Source organism: Cuculus canorus, chromosome 9, assembly GCF_017976375.1.
Source record: "Cuculus canorus isolate bCucCan1 chromosome 9, bCucCan1.pri, whole genome shotgun sequence".
NCBI lineage: Eukaryota > Metazoa > Chordata > Aves > Cuculiformes > Cuculidae > Cuculus > Cuculus canorus.
In genome coordinates this window covers 13,557,539-13,580,505 of record NC_071409.1, presented here as the reverse complement: position 1 = coordinate 13,580,505, position 22,967 = coordinate 13,557,539, and the positions used below count along the sequence as shown (strand labels likewise).

The 22,967-nt window shown below is 46.5% G+C and overlaps 1 protein-coding gene across 6 annotated transcripts in view; it reads right to left on the bottom strand.

Annotated features, from left to right (window-relative positions):
• P3H2 (prolyl 3-hydroxylase 2) overlaps positions 1-22,967 on the bottom strand; it is a 71,344-nt gene that overhangs the window by 29,341 nt on the left and 19,036 nt on the right. Inside the window, exon 1 of one of the 6 annotated variants that reach the window (XM_054074457.1) lies at positions 20,707-22,092. The exons of the other annotated variants lie outside the window; for them this stretch is intronic. Coding sequence (XP_053930432.1) covers positions 20,707-20,757 — 51 coding nt within the window. The 5' untranslated portion in view covers positions 20,758-22,092. Of the gene's footprint in view, positions 1-20,706; positions 22,093-22,967 lie in introns of those variants that run through there. 6 annotated transcript variants of the gene reach the window in all.

The window sequence follows — 22,967 nt, the reverse complement described above, 5'->3', positions numbered from 1 at the left end:
TCAATCCAGTGGTGGGATGAAGGAGCCTTTGCCAAATGCACTGCACACAGAGCAACACTTTCAAATCGCTCCATTGTGCCACGGGGCCAGATGGAATGTTGAGTTACAAATCATCTGTTTGTAGCAGAGCTCAGAATATCGCCATCAAATCAAACTGTTGGTTAATTAGTGTATAAAAAAAAGCCCAATAAATGCACAGTAGTGGAGTAATAATGTCCATAGGACCAAATCACAAGATCTGCTGCAGCAGCAGCAGTTTCACCCTGCGAACTGCCCAGGAGCTGTTGTCTGTCTCAGAGGGCAGCCAAGTAGCGAGTGCCACATCCAGTGGGAGCCACCTACAGCCAACTCGCTTGGGGAAGAAATGCAAGCAGGACTCGTGTTAACAGGCTGTGCCTCCTCTGACCAAGTTTTCCAGGCACTAATTCTTTTATCCTGTCTTGAGAAAGACCCTAAACAATGGCAGAGCAGAGCTGTGGGCCAGCACTGCAGTTTTCCCTTCACAAGAGATGGTGGAACGGCATGGGTGGCATGTGGCAGCTTCCAGTCTGGCCAGTGCACACGTGGCCGGAGGGATAACCCAGGAATAAGTGGGCACACATCTCTCGTTGAGAGTGAACAAGTGATGTGCCCTCTGCCCTTTGCTGATCAACAGCACATCCCGCAATTCTGACTTAGGGTTGCTCTCCTGCAGGTATGTACCTTTAACTTTCTTCTTCCTCCCAGCCAAAAGCCAGAAATAAGACAGACCTATTACTTCGAGTCCATGGACTGGACCCCAGGGAACTGATATAAGCCAGAAGGGAGGCCAGAACATCAGAGCCAGCACTTCCTCTGGATCACTCCACTGCTGGTGACCAAGATCAAACTGGAAGCACCAAACAGCCTGAATGGTACAGAGCTGAGGTTTTTTGTAACACTATCCTCTCTGGCCTCTCTCACAAACGTTGTCAGTGATGCAGTTTATTTATAACCCACCACACACGATGCACATGGCTTGGAGATTGCAAGCCTGTGTCTGTACTTCCTTGGCACGCCTGCTTGGACTCCCTCTGCAGATCCAGCACACCACGGAAGCGCTGCAGGTTCAGGGTGCTTTGGCAAAGCACCTCTTACCCCTGACACGTATTAAAATCCGATCCTGCAGCTCTGCTGTGCTTATAGCAACTTATGTGGCCCTGCAGCTATGTGCATCTTCCCATTTCAGGCCAGCAGACAGCACTTCTGGGAGCACAGTGCTTTGTGGTGGGAGAAGAGTTTGGTGCTTGGGCAGGGAGGCTACTGCGCCCCAGTGCCATGTCCCACACGGGCTGCTGCTCAGGCACAGGGCGAGCTGCGTGCAGAACAGGACTTCAGAGAGGAGACTTGTGTTAACTGCTGGAAAAACACAGAGACAAAATATGACTGTGCCCAGATAAATGCTTGGTCTGCGCAGAAATGGATAGAATCAGGTTATATGCCAGCCACAATCTGGGCAATCTTAAACACATACAATGTTCAGCTCCAACTTCAGACACCCTCGTGGCCCTACTCACTGGAAATGTTGTAGAGATACACTCCTCCACAACCTTCTTCCCATCAGGGGCGTAAAAGCATCCACAGATTATCTTCACTGGTCTATCCAAGTGCTGGCTCCTCAGTTTCTCAGTTGTCATTGGCACCAAGAAGCAACATCCTAAAGGATGCATGTGTCACTTGGAGGCACAATGCAGGTGTTTATTCTATTACTGCTTGCTTTGCTCTGTCTGCCTGAGATGGGGAAAGCAGCTGTTTGGTGCGGCTCCAGAGTAGGATGGCAGCCCTGTGGAGAGGGAATATCAGCAGCAACTATGGCATGAACAGCAGCCCAGGGCCTCTGGGGAGCCAGACATTAATATCACGCAATTGCACACACAGGCGGTGGTGTCTCTCACAGGGATGCTGCTGGCAGGGAACTCGAATCAGCACAGGGCTGTTGTTACCCACAGCACCAACATGTTCGGCATCCCAGCCGCCATCTGCAGCCCCACCACTGCTGTCACCCTGGCGAGCCGAGAGACATTACCCACTGTCTGGGGCAAAACTTGTTTTCTAGTATGCAAAAAATGAGAAGCCGTCTGCCCTCGCTGAGGACACAGCTGAAGCGATGCTCCCGCCAGAAGCTGGTGTTTTCCAAGCGCTTCCCTCGAGTCTGGGTTTCTGCTTTTAATTCCTGGCTCTGGTTCTGACTTACTGGGAATTCTTCTACCAGTTATAAGTATCTTCATGTCTTAGTTTTGCTGTTAAAATGGAGCACAAAACTTCTGGCCCTGGCTGCTAGGAGGCTGAATGACGGCATTTAAATACCTCGGATGAATACCTCGGATGATGTTCCAGGGCTTAAAACATTGCAAGATTTTTCTGTTGATCTTAAAATTACGCACCCGGTCTCCTGTAAGAGCTCCCTCAATCCTTATAAGTGGCTCTTTGTCACTGTTCCCATCCACACCCTGGCTCCTCTTTGAAAGGCAAATACCATAAAAGGCTGTTTATAGAGACTGAGATGTAGAAAGGAGAAGTCAAATAGGGTCAGGCTCACTACAGCTTTGCTGTGGCCAGGGAGGGGTGGCTTCCCACTCCCCCTGTGATCTGTGGGGAACAGCAGCCCATCTGTTTGAGAAGGCTCTGACGTGGGTGGGTGTCTCCTGCCCCTTCGCAAAGAACCATCTCATTTCAAGTGGAAATAGCTAAAACGGAAAAGACAGATGATGCCAAGATTAAGTAAGAGAATTAGGAAAATAGCGTCCCTAATCGATCATGCCTGGACAGTGAGAATTTCAGAATTTCATGTGCACCAAGACTTCACTTAAATTCTTTTTTGCATTTATCCAAATAAATTAAGAAAAAAAAAAGGTGGCTGAGAATTTTTTTTTTTTTTGGTAGAAAATGAAACCTTAATGCAGCTCCAATGACAGCACAAGATGTAAATGAAAGCAGAGAAATTCTGCCCTCTTTTTACCCAGCCTGGAGCAGAACTGAATCAGTCAGCATCTCACTGTCTGGTACCAAGTCTGGGCTGTCCCTGGCACAAAAAAATTCTTAAAGAAACAGATTTCTCAATGCAGGGATTTTTAAAAGAAAATACAGCCAACTATATTACTAAACCTCATTGGTAAGAATCCTAACCATCATTTAGCTCACTAAGATCCTTTAACTTGATTAAAGATGATCCAGGGCCATCACTGAGAGGACCACAGAAGACAGTGAGGTACCCAGTATATAATGACATCCTATGGGACTCACCCCAAACACCTGGGTGGAAACCATGAGCCTTAAGAAATCCCATCACAATCAGCGAGAAGGATCTGCATTTTGCATCTCAGTCCAAGCACAGCATCTCCAATACAACAACCCTTTAGAAATAGCTCAGAGGCTATTCCAGTATTAACTTTAAAAATGTATCACTTACGAAATAATTTATAACTTCCTATATACTTCCTATAACCTTCCATCTTCCTTAAGATCCAAAGCACACTTGCTCAGCCCGAGTAACCTACAATAGGTGTGGCCTCCCAAAAATCCTAACTCCGTGCTCCGGTTACAGCAGGGAACAGTACATCACAGACCATGCAGCAAACAGTGGGTTTCACAGGCACCGCACACCACCATGTACTGCTAACAACGTATCAGAGCATCCTGTGCTACAGAGAGTGGGAGCTGCACAACTTTCCAACATTTCTGTTCTATACATAAATTTAGAGCCAGCTATTGATGGATTAAATATGATCAAGTCACAAGTTTGTTGTCTCATTTACTCAGCCTCCTGGCACGTGTACCTAACCATATTATCACGTTTAATTTTGGTTTTTTAGAAGAATCACTTTGGATTTAACTCCAGAAAGTCCTTCTGTTTGGTTTACTGCATAACAACTGTTCATTTCAAGAAACCGTTGGAAAAACATTCATCTGCTCCCAGTCCAGACTACTGTTAAAAAAAGCAGAGCAGACTTCTAAAATAAAAAATAATAATTAAAAAAAGATGCTTTACAATTATGAGGAGCTTTTGAAAAATGTGTTTTGGCCATCAATAAGGCTAATTCAAAACATAAATCATTGCAGGTGTAACTTCACTGGAAACACACAGCTTTCCATTCAAAATGAATCTGGGCCAAAGAATAAAATGCACATAACCTAAATGGTGCGGCAAACAGGGAAATGGGCAGACTTGCATAGCTAGTGCTAGTATTGCATCCAGCCTTCCAGGTAATTATGTACAGATGCTTTCTCTGACAACAGCATCCCTCCTCTCCCACTCTTCGGGAGCTCTTCCCTGGTGCATGATGCTCCCGACCCTCTCTCCACACGGGGACATGCAGATCACTGAGCCAAAGTCACTCTGCAAGCCCATGCAGTGGGGAACAGGGTATAAGTCTCTCAGTTGGATTGCAAAGCCCGGCAAAGCACGGCATGGCAGGGCTCAGCCCAAAGCCTGTTTAGGCTGTACTGAGCTCCTGTTTAGGAGCTCTGGGCTGTGCTCGCAAGCCCTCAAGCCTAGCAAAGCGTGTTCAGCTGACGCTGCCAGGCTGCGGCACAGGCGCGAGCCGCAGAAACATCCCTGGAATGACACAAATATAAAAAAACAAACAAACCAGTTTCCAGTGACAGTAGCAGAAAGCTTTCTGGCTGCCAGACTACAAACAAGCTGGACACATTTCCCTCCCTCATCCTACTTGACACAAGACTTGAGCCAAGCTCCTTCTTAAGCAGTTTTCCAAATGAGACTATCCACATGCTTGATTCCTGGTTACACATCGACCTGTCCTTGCCTTGGAAAGGCAAAAAGGCTCTGATTTATAAGGCATTGGTGGCAGCAAAAGCACTGTCTTGTGATGAGTCAGGAGGGACAACGTTGACCTCCAATTTTCCAGCAACCCCAGGCTTGATTTTACATCAGACCAACAGCAGCAGCAGGAGCTTTCAACTCCTCTGGGAAAAAGCAGAGATGGTTTGGGTAAAGCACCAGGAAGGGCCAGAGCCTCAGTTATGCTTCTCAACCGCCTGCACACTTTGGTTTGCCTGGGAACGCAGGCAGGACAGGGTGGGCATCTCGCTGCAACTTGAGATCCAAATTCTCCTTCAGGCATGGGCTGAGGGCTGTCCTTTGTGCCAGGACACCTGCAAGGCAACTGCCATATGTCAGCTGCGTGGCATATTGCATGCTTTCCTCTTGTGCACAACAAGACAGACGGCTTGCAAGCGCTTCTGCTCTCAGGCTATGCAGGGAAAGAGGTCAGACTTACATGCTCACTAACTGCACAGAAGAAAAATCACCTTTATCAGCCCTTCCATGGAAAGGCTGGTTCTTACGTATGTGATGACAGTGGTCCAAAGAGCCAGCTCAGAACAGGACCTTCTCTGTCAGGTGGCCAGTGCAGACCCAGACACATACAAGATGGTGGATAACTCCTTCTCCCATGTCCAAGTCAACTGAAGGCTTTAAGAAGCCCTCAATCTGGAGAGCTCATGGACAGGGCTAAGGGAAGACACCAGAGACCAAGTCTGGAAGAGAAGGACAGTAAAGATGCGACGGATACAACGAAGCTTAGCTTTTGGAAAGCAGATGGGCCCAAATCATCCAAGAAGGCTTTACGATCCCTCAAGCAGGAAGTAAGTGATGACACACTGTCATGTTGCCGTGTCAACAGCTGACACATCGCAGCAGGAAAATTTCATGGACTCCCACATTCTCTTCAATGCTGAAGATCTCTTCAAAACTACAGAGCTTGGGCATAGAAGCCTCAAAACTTAGAGAAGACCCGATGCTGTTGGGAGACCTCAGTCCCTCGCGAACCAGCCTGCACACAGGAGCCACAGCCAGCTCTGCCATCCACAGAACACATCTGGGGTTTACCACAGACAGCTGCTGAGACAAGACCAAAGCACCAGCCTCCCTTCCCTTTCCCACGCCAAGAAAACAGTATTCTGACCCAAAATGTACTCAAATGTTTCATTGTTGTCTGGCCAGCACACATGATGTTTGAAGCTAGCCTGGGAGTCCTCAAGGTTGTGGACAAAGTTCTGCATGTCTCAATCAGGCTACAGTGCTTCTGAGAGTCTCCTTTATCATTGGGGGAGGGTGTTTGCTTTTAACACGATAAACCAGAAACAAAACATCCCTCCCTCCTGCTGCTCTCCCTCTCTTTCTTATCAGAAAGCAGCCGCTTCCATTATCACCAATGCAATCAACAGGCTGTTCTTTATCTACTTTCTCTGCTTTTTTTTTCAGCAGTGGGATGCAGGAGCCAAATCCTTGAGGACTGGTCCAAAGAGTTCTGCCATGCTGGAAACCAGAAGGGATATCTCCAGGAACCCTTGGATTTCGTAGCACTGCCAACTAGAACCGTGTTTCTGCTTCCAGCAGCAGATTCAGCACAAGGCACACACTCAGACATCAGCAGAAACAACAAAACCCAGGTCCCCTGTAAGCCTTGTGGATAAGCTACCCTTAATCAGCACAACGTCTGCAAAACCCATTCGATCTCTAAGGAACAGCTTCGTTTACAACGTGGTTTCATTTTCCAGCCCATGACGTAAGCAATATCTGCATAGACACATCTCCCGCTTGGTTTTGCTTTTCAGAGTCATCATGCCTTTGGGAAAAGTTTGCTGGAGTTACCAAGTGAGAGCACAACCAACCTTCTCCCTGGAAAGCAACACATTAAGAAACAGCCAGGGCTCACACATCAGAGCAGGTGTTTTTGCTAGCTGACCTATTAATTTACTTGCATCAGCAAAGCCTCCCCCAAATTCCAGATTAATGCCCCTGCAGCAAGCCCGCACACACGAGCATCACCAGCAGGTCTGCTTTGAACCAGCCACGATGCTGCCAGCCAAAGTGGGAGGCAGGATCCCGGGCCACAGCCATGAATCACTCTCCAGACCCTGCCAAATAAGTAGCTTTGGAGTGAGGAAGCGACAGGGAGAGTTAAATCAGAAAGCTGGTGAAACAAAATGAAAGAAAATCCTCCTCAGCTTGGGTCCAGCATGGAAAAAGGGGAAAGGGTATCCAAAGTGCGAGAGGTGTCAGAGTATGGTGTGGTGCTGCTATGACACAGAGATGGGCTCTGGCCAAGCAACCTTTTCCTCTACCCAAGTGAAAATACCGTTTGCAGCGTTTCACTACCTGTTCTAGGGCAGCAATGATTGTGCCCACGCACACAGCATGTGAGCGGTACAGGCATGTCTCTATAGGGTGCTGCCAACCACACTGGTGCTCAGAAGGTTTCCCTCACTACCCTCTGCCATAGAACATTAGAATTGAAACATGCCCTGAATATTTCCTCCACCACTACATGTAAGGATAAAAGGGAATGAATTCACATATAGGTGCAGGAAAGCATCAAGGCTTAGAACCACTGTAGTCAACGGCAAACCTCCTAATACTAAGGGGTCAAAATACAATCACAGGTAAAGTGGCCCAGAAGACAGATGCTCCAGGTTTGCCTGGTCCTTCAAAGCTGCTCCCAAGCCCTCTCTCAATGTGGCAGATTAAGGGTTTCTTTCATATGGGCTACCTAACCAGCTGCTGTGCTAGCTGGGCTGCAGCCCCACAGCAGCACAGACACAGGTGCACAGATGCAGACAGTGCAGTGCTCAGCCGACAGTTCTGCTTCCCTCCAGCTTGCACTTCTTCATTCTTCAGCACAAGGACCCTCCCAAGAAATGGATGGCCACCTCTGAGCATCACTACAGACAGACAGGGTCACAAGAGTTCCTACATACCTTCTGCTCTCTGTAGCCAAGAGCTAACTCCACAGCTTACTTAGACAGTTATATCATATCTGCAGAGGTGGAGAGGGAAGCTTTATAAGTTTTCCAGGGAAAAATCCATATTTCTTTAACTGTACTTTGAACACCATAATGAATGATCCTAACAAGACTCAACCATGCATTTGGGTGGCAAGCGTGGGAGGTAGAGCAGGTCATCACGAAGCACAGCTCACAAATACCATTGGAAGAAATCTGAAACTAGGATGAGCACCCTGCCCATAAACCACTTTGCCGTGATGAAAGCCAGAGGCATGGTGATGACAGTTCAGGCTGGCATTAGACTAGTAAGATAATTTCCTGCTTTGTGTTGGTTTAAGGCAGACCCTATTTTTCTGTTCTATCAGGTCAACGTCTGCTTAGGCAGTTTAAACATATAATGTGCTATTAATAAAGATTAGGAAAAAAACAAAAATATTTGGACTTACAACCGCCACTCTGACCCAAGAGACCGCTGTCCCAAGATTCACCCAGCCACCTCCAGAGGCTCAGTAAAACTGAGCTGAGAGCAGTGCCCATGGCTGCAGTCAGCAGCAAGTATGATGCCACCACACAGCTGTTGTACGCGTGACGCTAGAACACGTGCTGGTAAACTGCAGGAGTGCTTCCAGCAGTGCTTGGGTGATATCACCTCAACATCAGTGAGGCCAGCATGCAGAGCAAATTCAGCCCTGCTTGGGGAAGTGCCATGTCTCCTCACCTGCCTTAGCTCCCAACATAAAACCAGATGTTACAACTCCAGTATAACTTCTAGTATAACATGCAAAATAAACCACAACAATTAATTGCATCTCCAAACATCAGCAGGCAGCTGAATCCTATTAATTCTCTCAACCAACTTTTAAGGTAAGAAGCTGTCGTTGGAGCCACTAGGAAATGGAGATAAGTCACTTGGGTTGAGTCTGCAAGCAAAGAAGAAAGCGGGCTTGGCCATGAGAGTGAGCTCTGAGCTGATGGAGTAAGCAGGTCCTTGCTTTTGGGCTTCACAACCATTACAGGCTACACATTCCAGAGCGGTTACAACCAAGGCAAACCTGTCCCCTCTTCTTGTGCTTATGCCACTGATGCAGGATGCTTCCTACAGGAAAATACATTATGTCCTGTCACACACACACACACTTTTCCCAAAAGCCTACCTTGCCAAGCTTCAGCCAAGTTAATAACTTGAGGAAGGTCACAAAGTCAGGCTCACTTTTTCCAATAGCCCTCTGCACCTGGTAAGTGGGACAAGCATCCAGAGCAGGGAGAGGCTGCCATGCTGCAGCCCTTGGGAAATCCCACTGCACGATCAGCTGCGCAGGCTGTATCGGCTCCCAGGGCAGGGTAGATATTGTCATGGAAAGAAAAGGTCTGATTAGGCCTTTCTATCACTAATAATATCAAAATAGCATATTGCTTTCAATGGCAGTCAGGCAGAAAATGAAAAGGTGCAGAAAGGAAAAGCTTCAGGTAAAGTGGAGTGGAATAACATGTTGTCTGCAGGAACAGCAGCGTTCAGTTGTCCTTAGTACTTGAGTTTTTCACTTGCACATCAGGAGGTCTGTGAGGTACAAGCTGTCAACTCCTACTCCCCACCCCATGGGAATCCTCCTACGCCCCTGCCTTGCATTGCAGGTAAATTGGCAAGTGTCTCCTCCAAGCTACAGCAAGCCCCTGGGAAACATGAGCCGGACGGTCTTCTCGCCCTCTCTGATCCGCTGAAGGAAGAACATCCTCACTTTCCACCTCTGAGAGCCATTAAAGTGCACTTTCTTCAGTGCAAAGGGGAGCAGAAATGCTTTTGTCTGGCATTTAACCCCAATACTTTGGCTTAGGAGTCTGACCCATAGGCTCTCAGCTCTTAAATCAAAACCTGCAGAGGACGCCTCCGCGCTGCTACATAGAATGACAGCTTAGACTTTGCCAGTCTTTGACACCTTGGCTCTCTCACACTGGGTCCATCGGACCCCTCCTGCCCCACAGAGCCCGGGCTCCCTTGGGCAGGGCGGGTTTGGTAACATGCCCTACACCGATTAAACTAACGCATCGACCTTTTGTGACTCCTCGCTGCTATGGCAGCAAAAATAAATAAAAGCAGGAATACCAAAGAATTAATTGGAGCAACTTCCTGGAACTCTAGATCTAGAGTGCTCCTAAATGAGCATTTTTTTTTCCCCCTGCAGATCCTGTGCAAAACCCAGAGAACACAATGGGAGGGAAGCACCGTGCATATGAGAGCACGTACCTAGCAGGTACCCTGCAGTAGGGAACAAAGATACTGTAAATCTTGAGGATGATGCTCCCAGGCCGCAGCATCCTGTTCCTATCCTATGAACTCACAAGCATGCTCATACACAGCAGCAGTCATGTTGCGACAGCATGTAAACTGCACACACCCCTGAGCCCTCCTCTTCTCCGGGATGCTGAGATCAGGTGGCTTTTGGTGCTTTCAGTTGTCTATGCAGAGAACGGATACCTTATCCATACAAAAATTATTTCCTTGCTCTCAAGGAGGAGACACCTTCCGCCCACGCATCCATCTAGTTAATGTACACTTACAGCTCCTCAAGAGGAGGGAAAGACCACTGACCCCCATCCCACCTTGGCTGCTCAGCACTTTGATTCCTACGAGCCAGCAGCCCTTTTGCTGCTGGAGGGCAGCCTGGCAGAGCAGGGTCCTCCAGATGGTGAAGAGCAGCCACTGAGGGCAGGATTCAGGTCGAGCTGGCTGCTGGCAGCACTTCAACTGGCTATGCCAGAGAGGGAAAAAAAAAAATAGGGAGCTGGGGAGTTAATGTCATTAAGTATCTGACAGCTGGAAAATGTGAGCAGCCATTGTTTGCAGCCCCCCTACAGCTCCTCCCACCAAACAAGTCTGCTGAAAGCAGCAGTAACAAAGCGTAAAAGCCAAGACTGGAAATATTGACTCTCCTCTCTGACCTTCTGCTCCCACTGAGGAAACAAGACAGCTCTGAACTCACCCTACCCCGGATCACGGGCCCATGGTTTCCCTGCACCTCCATCCCCTAACCTCATTCCCTCTTGCTGCTTTGAGGCAGAAGCTCTGGGATTCGTGCCGAGAAGTCTGGGGAGGCCATGGCAAGAACTTTCTCATCTCTCACCCACTCAAAGCAGCTGTGCTCCGTCTCTGCACGCAGCACTGATGTTGCTGCTGTCATCACAGGGGTGAGCAAACTGTGTTGAGTGTGGCTTCTGTCCCTACTGATCTTCTGCAGGAAGGGAAGGAACAAGCCAGCTACACCGCACATCACCAAAAAACCCAAAAACATTGGTCCTGGTCCTTCTAACAGGAGATGCTCAACTAACAGGAGATGCTTCAGACTCTTGGAAAACTGCCGGCCACCAGCTGAAACAAAACTGGTCCTCTGCAACCTGAGAAGCGACACTTACTCTGCTTCTTCAGCTTGCACTAATGCTTTAGCATTTTCTGTATGAAAAGAGCTTAAGACACACGCATCATCTTCCACCACCCAGCAGCAGTCAATAGCTGTAAGGGATAAATAGTCTGTTAATACCCTTAACTTTCAGATTATCTTCCCTTCTAAAGGATGCACCTGAGCCCGTTCCCCCATTCCCCACGCACAGGCTGGCCACTGACCTACTCCCAGCAGCACCCTGAGCATTCACCAGCATCAAACTCATCTGGTGCAACGTGAGCGGCAGGATGCTGGAGAACACAGCAGAGAACTGAAACTACACCCATGTTTCATAAGCATTCGGTGTCATGGAGTGGTATGAGGTATCTCATAAGCCTCCTCATGTGGGACAAATCCTGCAAAACACTAAATGACACCAATAACTCTTGACTTTAAGAGTTCTTTGCTCAGCATCTTATCAGATGATACAGCTGCAACAGATCTATAGTAATAGCACAGCATGTACACACGCACACGTACATGCAATAGCAATAACTAACATCCCAGAGACACTCATTTTCTCACCACTTCCCCTGCTGAGTCCCACACACTTCCACAACAAACCAGAGGATTCTAATCAAGGCAATTCACATGGGTATAAGCCATATTTTCCCTGGCATCCTCCTCCCTGCATACTCACAAACAACAAAAAAATCATCAGATCATCTCACAGCAGCTTGTTTCAAAGCATTTGTGCCTCATTCCAGGCCAACTGCCTTCCTCTTCCTTGCCTTTGTTCAACTGGGAAGCACATGTTTAATCACATTCATTTATGTTCAAACAGGTCTACTGAAATATAAGTGGATTAAAAACTGGTGTGGAAAAAGAATGAAGCCATGTTATGGGATAGTGCACCCTGTGTACTTGGGTTGCAATGTAATGTATGCATTGGGGAATCCTCCCTTTCAAGAAGCACTGGGAATTTAAAGCTGCAGAACAGCCAGCCCCACAACCAGCAATGTATTTAGCAGATGGCCGAGACCCACAACATCATCCAGCTACCTTTGATCTTATGATCCAGTCCTTCCTTCCAAGTCTAAACAGCCATTAAACCACTGGAGAGGCTCAGTGCACTTCTGCAGATGAATCTAAACTGCTCTCTGAACTCACAAGGGTAGTAGCTGCACATATTCGTCTCCAGCAGCAAAAAGAACACACCCACTCATTCATACCATCACTTACTTCATTGTCATCCAAGACCCACACACGGATGTTCTGCTTGAACACGGCCTTTCCATTGCAGCAGATGGTTAATGCTATAAGTGAGCTGTCTGGGAGGTGGCTACTGATTATGAATATCAACACCTTCCTGTTTGCATTTCCCACCAGTAGGCGTAGCCAACCCACATCTGCTCGGCCTCCAGCTTCCCAGGAGAGGACCCCTCCAGAGGTGGTGAAGACACCAAGGCTCTACAAGCCTTTCCTACCTCTAGAATTCAAGATCCAGTAGCCCAAGGTAGCAAAATGCTACTGAAAAAAAAAAAATCTTAGGAAATGAGAGCCAAAGAGTCATTATGGTAAAGCGTCAGGTATGTCCACCCTATGGCACAGAGGCACCTGACCATACAAACCACACTAACGAACTACAGACCTGGAAGCAGTGGGAATGCCAAGTCCAGACATCAGGGCAATACAGCTGGGATAAAATAACCACATTTCCAGGATGTTGTGCTGAAACACGTTTAGTTCTGGCTGGAGTGATTCTCAGCTGAGGGCACAGCAGTGCCCAGACACAACTGCACCGTTTACACACCCGCACAAGGAACTCTGTCTGGTGCCACAGGGCTCCACACTCACTTGCTGGCCCAGCTGCGGGCTGCCACAGGAAAAGCACTTCCCTCATCCTAAAAGCAACCAGGGGACAGCTAGAAACAAACCTCCAGGACTTGTCGAGTCCAACAACTTCCCTTCCAATCTATACCATATGAAGCTGCTGGCTCTCAGAGTTGGCTCTGTGTAGGGAAGAAAAGAAGAGTCAGGAGAATGAAAAGTTTGCAACAGCTTTTGCAGCCCAGTGAAAAGGTTCAGCAGCATTTGGCAGACCATTAAGTAATGCACAAATATCACTTTGCTCCAGGCTTCCTCTGAGCTTTCCCCCTCCCAGCTTTGCTTGCCTCCCTCCCCTAACACAGCCGGGATGCAGAGCTGGCATGCTCTTCCCTTTAATTAAGCAACAGCAATTAGGCAACACATTTTTAAGCAGTTCTCTCACAGCGGAGCTTGCTGATCCTTGGGAAAAGGCTGGCTTCCTCATTAAACCAGCAGCTGCTTTCAAAGTGCCAGATCACTGGGTCAGAAAGAGGGAGACTGATATGTAAACAGCCTTGTCACTAATTACCCCATGTCTTTGAGTGAATTGCCCTGGCCTCGCTCCATTAGAGCTTCAACTTCCGCAGGGGCACGGCGAGCGGGCAGGGATGCTGCAAGAAGCAGGAGTTTGATGGTTAAATGAGAGCTTGGGAGATGCAAGAGGAACAGCCTCACTGAATATTTAGTGTTGTACAAACCCAAACACCAAAAGCCAGCTTTTGGAGCGGTCTCCGTCAGCGTGGGCTTGAAGGAGTTGTTGTCTGTCCCACAGGCAAGTGGATTAACATTTCTCACAGCACATTGCATTGGATAAAGTTTCTTTCCCAAGTCATTTGGGGCTGAATTCAGAGTTTGTTGTCTCCTCCTCAGAAACTCCTCCAGAGGGACCCAGCAGATCAGAGGGAAGGGCAGGACTCCATCGCACTGGCGGGGAATTGCACCCAGCTTTCCTTGCTCCAGTGCAAACCAGGGACTTCATGTAATTCACATAGTGCTGAAAATGGGTCCCAAAATCTCTGAGAAAAGTGCTGAGAGACTCTCCCACAGACAACACTCAGCAGCTGCAAAGTAAGCAAAGCCTGGAGGACAGCTTCTGAGGCACCACAGCTCTGGCTATGCTGCACTGGAGCAGCCGCGTGCAACAGCTGCACCGGCACAGGTCCCCATGAAGCCTCTTTGCCTCCTCTCCATTCCTTTGGCTTTCACTGGGATACAAGAGTAAGTCTATCTAATCCATGTGTTCAGGGAAACCACAAACAAAATGCAAAGATATTTCCTGTTGATTTCTTTTTTGAAAGATAAGTAATGGCTCTTCCTCCTCTTGTTTCATTAAGGGTGAAGATTGCCAAGGTCACCCAGTAAATCTGTCACACACAAATACTCCACTTCTCTCTCACATGGATATTTACAGTTTTCCAAAGCGCTGAACCTCTTAAAGCCATTTAGCTTCTGCTTTCATCTGTAGTATCTATAGTGCTTCTGAGACTTGCCTGCAGATATCCTAAATTAACAAGGATCGGAAACTAGGCTTCATCCGTGACCCTAAAGGTCAATCACATCATTTTGCTTCAACATGCCAAATAAGCAAGAGGAAAACAAACACATGGAATTTCCCAAAGGAAGATAAATTAAGAGCCCTGTCCCAAAGGAATGCAAAAGCCCCAAACTAAGTAGGATATATTAAAATAGTTATCTGTCTAGATAGTGGCAACACACAACAGCTGGGCGCTAGCAAGATACCCCAAGCTATGTGGGTTTTCTCTGTATTTCCAAGGGGTGGTAAAACAGTCTTTGCTATTTTGGGAGAATGACATCATAAAAAATTTCCAGTCAAAATTAAATGCATTTTTGCACATTCTGACAGCCCTAGGACACCCCCAACAGGCTTCTCCCCAGTTCAGCCAGCAACACCCATGTTATGTTGAGAGCACAGATGCCAGGGCAGGAATCCCACGCCAGGGAATGTGAAGGGCTTTACAGCCTGAAATTATCAAACACACCAAATCAGAAGCTCCATCTTAAAAGTCACTTCACTGCATAGCCACCAACTTGGGCACTACATGTTCTATGCTTCACAGGTTGCCCCATCTGCTCCATCTGGTACCAGTCTTGGGTTCATTACCCAAGGAGATGATGAGCACTGGAAGCATAAAAGACCCTTAGCTCTGAGGCGATGACAAGGGAGATGTCAAAAAAATCAAGTGATGAGAAAAATATGGTCACCAACAGCTCTACACATGGGTTATGAGGCTGGAGGACAAAGCACACCCAAATGAGAAATAGTAGTCACAGGAGACTACAGTGGGAAAGTCGGGTTTTCTTGCACCTGCGAAGGCAGAAAAAAATTCAAAAGAATCCAAAAGAATCTCTTTATCTAATCATCCTCATTCCCACCTGTATGTGACCAGTGGGGAGAAATGGCTATGTGTAACCTCTCATGGCCCATAACCGGGACCCATTTCGTTGCTCCAGACCCTGCACAGAGACTCAGATCATAATCCCCACAAACATTGCTCAGGCTCTTGGTACAAGATATAAAAATCACACTCCAGGTTAAAGCTGACTATGGATTTAAATTGCATGTTTGCCAGCTGTGTCTTCTCAGCAGTTGAAATAATCAGATATAAAGAAGCACCACGAATGCCTCTCCAGGGATCTCCCCTTCTAGCCAGCATTCAACTCTCATTGCAATCATCCCTCATTTCTAATTCACCTACTGCTTCACTGCCTTTAGTAGCACTTTTCCCCAAACCTGTACTTCCCATTCTACCTAAAGCACTAATTTCCATTACCTCAAGAGGTATTGGATTCCAAACCTTTGCTACAGCTTCGAGTTTTCACACTCTGGTTATAGACACCTCATTAACCTCCCCACATCTGGTTCAGGCTACAAGGTGTTCGTTCTGCGACACACCACAATCAGTCAATGCGACTGTCTGATTACATACAGGCTCCAAAATGTCTCATGTATTTAAAAAAAAAAAGGGAAGAAATTAAGCAGATGGCCTGCGGAGCACTGAGATTTGCAATATTCTTCCTGGAAAACTTCTGGTAACCCTAGCTCCAAAAAAAACACCAGGAATAGCACTCCGTGTGGGAAGGAAGCATTTTTTAAAAACCTTTGATCCCTGTGTTTCAGAGGAGGGAACTGACACATTAATTAGAACATATTGCTGAATGGGGTTGCTATCTCACACCATAGAGCAAAACCAAAGCAGGTATTTAAATCTCGGTGGCCGGCTCCCGAGACGAATTTACCATGTTGGGTTTTTTTCCCCCAGGATCTTTTTTCAATTAACAAAGCAGGCACATCAGTTCAACTCTTCCACGATCCCTACAATCATCTCTCCCCTAAATCACTGCACATCTCCTAGTAAAAATTCTTTCCAACAGTTCTCACTCAGAATTTTATGCAGGTTTGTATCTGTCCTTTTTTTAATATGTATGTATTATGTGACTTTCCAAACACAATTAATTTATTTAAGGCTACAAGCCTCATTTTATAAGTGAAAGATGGAGACACCACAGAGCACAGGCATGTAAAATCCAGAGAGCTGATACTTCAGCGTGATCCTGGAGTGTCCCCAAACTCTCTAGGCTAGATGTCACACTCTCAAGTGCCCTCCTCCCACATAGGTTTCATTACAAGCCAAAATTTACAGGAAAATCACTCTCCAGACTGGACCTCCTGCATGCATCTCCCTCTCCATGACTTGTCACCACTCTCAGAGGACATCTATTACTGTCTATCTCCTCCCCAAATCTTTACTTCACTAGTGTGAAGGGCTCTTGTCACCGAATGCCTCTTCGTGACACGGCTTCTCCCTTCTGAACAGCATATTCAGATTATCACAGGCCCCTTCTCCCCACACTTCAGCATCAGCCAAGTCCCCAGACACAGGAGCACGTTGCAAAGCTCACGTCCTCTTACAGAATTGCCTCTGTCTGTAGAGGCCACAAGCTGACAGCACTTGTTTGGATTCCTTGCTTGGATCAAATATTGTTTGAAATGCTGGATTTGCTCCACTTCTTCCACTTTCCTTCTGTAACATGAAGTAATACTTTTCCCCTCTATAAAAAAAAAAAAATGAAATTGGGAGCGTACAACCTTAATTTAAAGGTATTTATAATTTTTGGCCCGTGCAGTCTCAGCATCACCCTGCCAAGCACTACTTGCTGCTTGGAAGACTGACAAAATGTGATCAGCCAAAACCAAATGAACTTGAATTCCACTATGGGTAGGAAAGGGGAAGGCAAGGGGACAGAAAGTTAAAATTTTCTAATTTGTAAGTAGAGCTGAATGCAAACAGAATAAAAAGGTTATATGTAAAGCTCTTTGAAACCAATACCACAAAGCACTAGATGTATCAAGAACAAACATCTGACAGCTATCAATTTTGTTCTTAGGCAACAGTGGAGGATGATGACCCTGCTGTGTAGCAACAGCACATTTACTGACTGGTCTTCTACTGTCTCTCAGCAGCTTCTGGCTAAGTATGAAGCCAGGATGAGGGGAAGACAGATCATCAGCTCTCCTTGGAGTCAAAGATAACAGAGTGAGGGAGGAAAGGTGAAAAACTCATCTCCAGTATTCTAAAAGAGAGCTCATCTAAGAGCTTTAGCCAGAAGAAGCAGATATTCTGTGTGGATTTATCAATAGACACGATTGTAGTAGAGACACATGAGTTGAGTTGCTTAGTGATGTTTACATCTGAGAAGGCATACAGGAAAGCAGAAGGTCAGCTACCCGATTTGGACAGTTGGAATTTGTCATGGCATGGCAATCTGACCTATATTAAGTTTCTACCCACTTGGGTACTAATCAGAGGAGATTATTAAACACTTTTCTTGCATCCTGTGCTTCCAGTTTGTAAAACAAATTAATTTATAAAGAATCTGAGTTACCCCAGGGGAGGAGAATGATGAGACTTCCTCTGTCTGGATCTGATAACTCATTACCCAGTGGAAGGGAATTTGCTTGTAAGCATGATCACAGGACACTCAATAAAACACTAAGTAACTCATTGTCTTCAACACTAGTTTCACGTTCATCATAGAATCACCAGGTTGGAAAGGACCCACTGGATCACCGAGTCCAACCATTCGTAACACTCCCTTAAACCATGTCCCTAAGCACTTCATCCACCCGTTCCTTAAACGCCTCCAGGAAAGGTGACTCGACCGCCTCCCTGGGCAGCTTCTGCCAGTGCCCGATGACTCTTTCCATGAAGAATTTTTTTCTGATATCCAACCTGAACCTCCCCTGACGGAGCTTCAGGCCATTCCCCTTGTCCTGTCCCCTGTCACTTGGGAGAAGAGCCCAGCTCCCTCCTCTCCACAACCTCCTTTCAGGTAGTTGTAGAGAGCAATAAGGTCTCCCCTCAGCCTCCTCTTCTCCAGCCTAAACAACCCCAGCTCTCTCAGCCGCTCCTCATAAGACTTGTTCTCCAGCCCCTCACCAGCTTCGTTGCTCTTCTCTGGACACGCTCCAGAGCCTCAACATCCTTCTTGTGGTGATGGGCCCAGAACTGAACACAGTACTCAAGATGCAGTCTCACCAGTGCCGAGTACAGATGGAGAATAACCTTCCTGGACCTGCTGGTGACCCCATTTCTGATCCAAGCCAAGATGCCATTGGCCTTCTTGGCCACCTGGGCACACTGCTGGCTCATGTTCAGTCGGCTGTCAACCAACACCCCCAGGTCCCTCTCCTCCGTGCAGCTCTCCAGCCATTCTTCCCCCAGTCTGTAGCACTGCACACGGTTGTTGTGCCCCAAGCGCAGGACCCGGCATTTGGCCTTGTTGAACCTCATGGTGCAGCATAGCCTGCTCAGACCCTGTGCTATCACCTTACTGCATTAACCAGCTACCTGCAAGGCAGGACGCTCCCCAAATGGCATCTGCGTCCAGAGCAATACTGTGCAGCCGGGCACTGCTCTCTAGACTCCTCCTTATGAACTGAGCCATATTTTTCAACTTGATTGACAAGCAGTAGCGAGCATCTCCTGTGTCTGCTGGCACAGGAGAGCACACGAAGCCATTGCCCTGCACACCATTAAGCAAGGGCTCAGCACCATGAACTCTCTTGCCCTGGGAGCTGGAGAATCCCACTGCAGCACTGAAAAAACAGGAAGCATTAAATCAGCATCTCCTCTGGAAAAATACCACCAGAAACCACCCACAGGACTCTTATGCTCTTGAGGTTTTTGCTCTAAATGCAACTTCCTCAGCAGAATAACCATCTCTAACAGGAAATGCTGTCCTTGTCCATCCTATTGACTCCAAAACATCTGCTCATCCACACATGCTGTCAGCAATCTCAAGTAGGCGTCACACTCCCTTGGTCTGTGTCAGTGACAGGTCTCTCAGTAGAAGGAGCCCTTTCTAGAAGCTCCAAGAAAAAATACCACTATAGCTCAGCATAGTTCTAACACAGCCTTGGACTTAGAAACACAGAGGATACACCTGCGTGGCAAATAATCTGATTTCCGCAGAAATAGAAGTGCTAGAATAACTTGAAGAATGTGAGTTGCTCTTGTAAACAGTGTCTCTCACAATAGCATTACTCTTAACAGTCCCACAAAAAGTACACAAAAAGCGAGAAATGCAAAGTTTATAGTTTGGGAAAAAAGAACACAAACTAAACAGCGTCCAGAAGAATGTGGAAAAAGGAAAAAAGTAGAAGAGAGAAAATTGCTCCATAAGGTCTGACCCAGGAAGGATGGCTGAAAGCAGGGATTTTCTCAAGATAGAATTGAACAAAACCAAAGAGAAGAGCTGAAAACAGCCTTCAAATGTATAAACGGCTGATATATAAAAAGAAAGGTGATAATTAATTCTCTGTATTTATTAGGGTCTGCCCACTGGCTTAGTAGCTATCAGGAAAAAATTCCCAACTTCAAGGACAGGCAATCTCAAGGACATTTTCCTTTGGGAATTTTGGATTCTCCTTCTCAGGAGATTGTATAAACACAATCACAGCAGTTGGTTGGATTTAAGTTTTTAAAATGCCTCCTCTTCCAAAATTCCCCCAAATCCATGACTTGAAAGAATTAATTTCAATTTCTAAAAGATCTTATGCACTTTTAGTTCAGAAAACTTCCCAGGACATACAATTTGCCCCAGCTCTTAATGAATCACTGCAATGGCTAACTGCCCTTAATATCAGAAATAAGCATCCTATTTGTGCTCTGAACTTGCCCAGCCCCAGCTCCCAGTAGACCCTGTTGCAGGTTTGTCAGGTGGATCACAGAGCCCGATTTTTTTTTGTTTTCCCACACCACCTGTGACCCTTCCACCCCAACAACCTCCCCATCCTGCTCAGACAAATACGCATGCACATTATTAATATGGCACAGAAATCTATATGTCAGTCATCTGCATGAAAGGACAATGTAAATAGCATCACTTACACGGTGACACTGCTCTCATTTTTTTAAAATGTTTTTTTTTTCAATTTTTTTACTTCTGAAGGAGCTGACTGAGTTACCAATAAACAAGTAATCTACAATGAGGGGCAGGAAGAGGAAGGAAGAGGTAACAATTTCAGACCAAAGGCAAGACGGCAATTCTTCACACAGAGCATCATTACACTTAAAAGGAGTAGTGACAAAAACCTTATGAACGTTCAAAAGCAACCAGACATGTTCTTAATCGAAAAAGTTCAGCGGAGGCTCTCACAGGCACAGACACCAACCTCCGATCTAGGGTGCTCCACAGTCACCAGTTCTGCAGGCTGGGTAGGCATTCAAGACAAGCGTCACAACATTTTTGCTGTTTTTCTGTCCTTCCTTGAGTTCCCGGTGCCAGCCACTCTTAGGGACCCTTATTCTAACTGGATGCAGCTGCTCTTGTTTCAGTTGCCTAAAAACAAAAAACAAAAACAAACCTCCCCCTCCCGCCATACCATTAATCATCTGTTTTCTATTGCACACAATGTTACTAAGAGTAACAACAGCAATAACAAAAAGTCTGGGACAAATAGGTTTCCTCACTAGAAAATCCAAATGTGGTTTCTGCACTGCCTGTCCATACTGTGTTATTGCAAGGAGCTTCAAAAGAGTAGAATTGTAGGGGAGAGTTATGACACATCTGGTATGGGGCTAGAGTTTATCAGGAAGGGAACTTCATTGAAACAGAAAAATTCTAATTAAGATTGGAATCCCTAACAACCTTCCCAGCACCCAAACAGGAAATTCCTGGTGGGAAACTACTTTTCTTCTAGCTTTGCCTTCTACTGAAGCCAGAAGTCAAAGGAGTCCTGCGTTGGCCAGGCAGTATGTCACCTCTGATTCTGTGCTGCTGCTTGGCACCCAACTGAACCCAATGGTATACACCCAGGAAAGAGGCAGATGAAAATAAGTTGCTTGACTGATGTCATGGGTATCTTGGGAAAAACACAGAAGCAGAAAATCAATCTGTAGTGCAAGATCAGTGGATCAGAAATAGACAGGCAGCCACTTGTGCTCCACTGCCATCAGTGTTCTCCCCAGCTGGTATCTCAGGCTTCAGCCCAACTTACTGCTGTCCCCCAGAGTGCCCATAGAGCCTTGGATTGTTTCCTCATGCTGAGACATTTCAGCTAAAGCACCAATTGCATGAGAAGCATCAATGAGTCACTTGATGAAATTCAGATTAGTATTTCACACCCTCGAGGATAAAAACCAAAGAAAACTGGGATTCATCCCAAAACATACTAGACAATTTATTTTAATCACGGGATGATATACCTGTCTCATTTCTAATCTTTCCCCTCCCCTTCTCCAGCAAGATAAATGGCAAAGAAAACAAAACAACACCTTCTATATCTTTATTCTGCAAGGATCCAGTTTCCATGAGACAAGTCTGCCTTGGCTGTGAGATGGAAAATAAACCAAGACTCTGCTCTTTCTCAAGACTCAAGATGAAGAGTACAACCAAGAATGAAAAAGCCCATGACTACATTTTCCAGGCTCCATTCCAGGCTGGTTGATTATAACTGAAGTTGTGAAAGAACTATAGCAACTCTCTTCTCCGAAACAATCTCTTTTGGACAAGTGTCACAATAGAGCCATCTTACAGCATCTTCCCCATCTGTCCTTCTGAATCACAGAATCACAAGGTTGGAAAGGACCCATTGGATCATCGAGTCCAACCATTCCTAACACTCCCTAAACCATGTCCCTAAGTACTTCATCCACCCGTTCCTTAAACACCTCCAGGGAAGGCGACTCAACCACCTCCCTGGGCAGCCTGTTCCAGTACCCAATGACTCTTACTGTGAAGAATTTTTTTCTGATATCCAACCTGAACCTCCCCTGACGGAGCTTCAGGCCATTCCCTCTAGTCCCTCTAGTCTCTAATCAGCACCACAATAACTTCCCAGCTCAACAAGGTTTCCCAGCTCCAGGTGCTGACACAGCCAGCACCACAGCCCAAAACATCACAGCCAGAAAGTATCCTGATTCCCCAAGGCCAACGCAAGAAGACTGGCTCTCCAAGAGGCCAACAAGAGCATTTGCCTCTGGAACTTCAGTGTGAGGTTCATGACAGCTATCAGTGCTTGGGTCTCCTGAAAATTTACTTACATGCTCTCCTATGGGATGAGACACCAAACTGCTGGCTCCTCATTTCAAAACGATGTGACCATATGGGTTTTAGTGAGGATTTGGCCCACTCTGCAGCTTTCCAGACAAAGCCATGTTGGCAGTTCTACTCTTTCTATTCAGCGTCACTCCTCCCATTGACACAGCACCAGTACAGCATTCCCCATATCCCAGTGAGGGGCTTAGATCTGGGAGTATTTCCCAGATTCCTTTCATCACAGAGCTTCAGGTGATGAGTTCCTGAAGCCATAGTATCAATCATGCTTCCTTCATGGAAAAGACATTAAAATCCAGGTCCTCCTCTGCTCTTTCCCTGAAGGATTAATGAAGTCCCTTAAATGCCATTTTTTGCTGAAACCACAATGACCAGAGG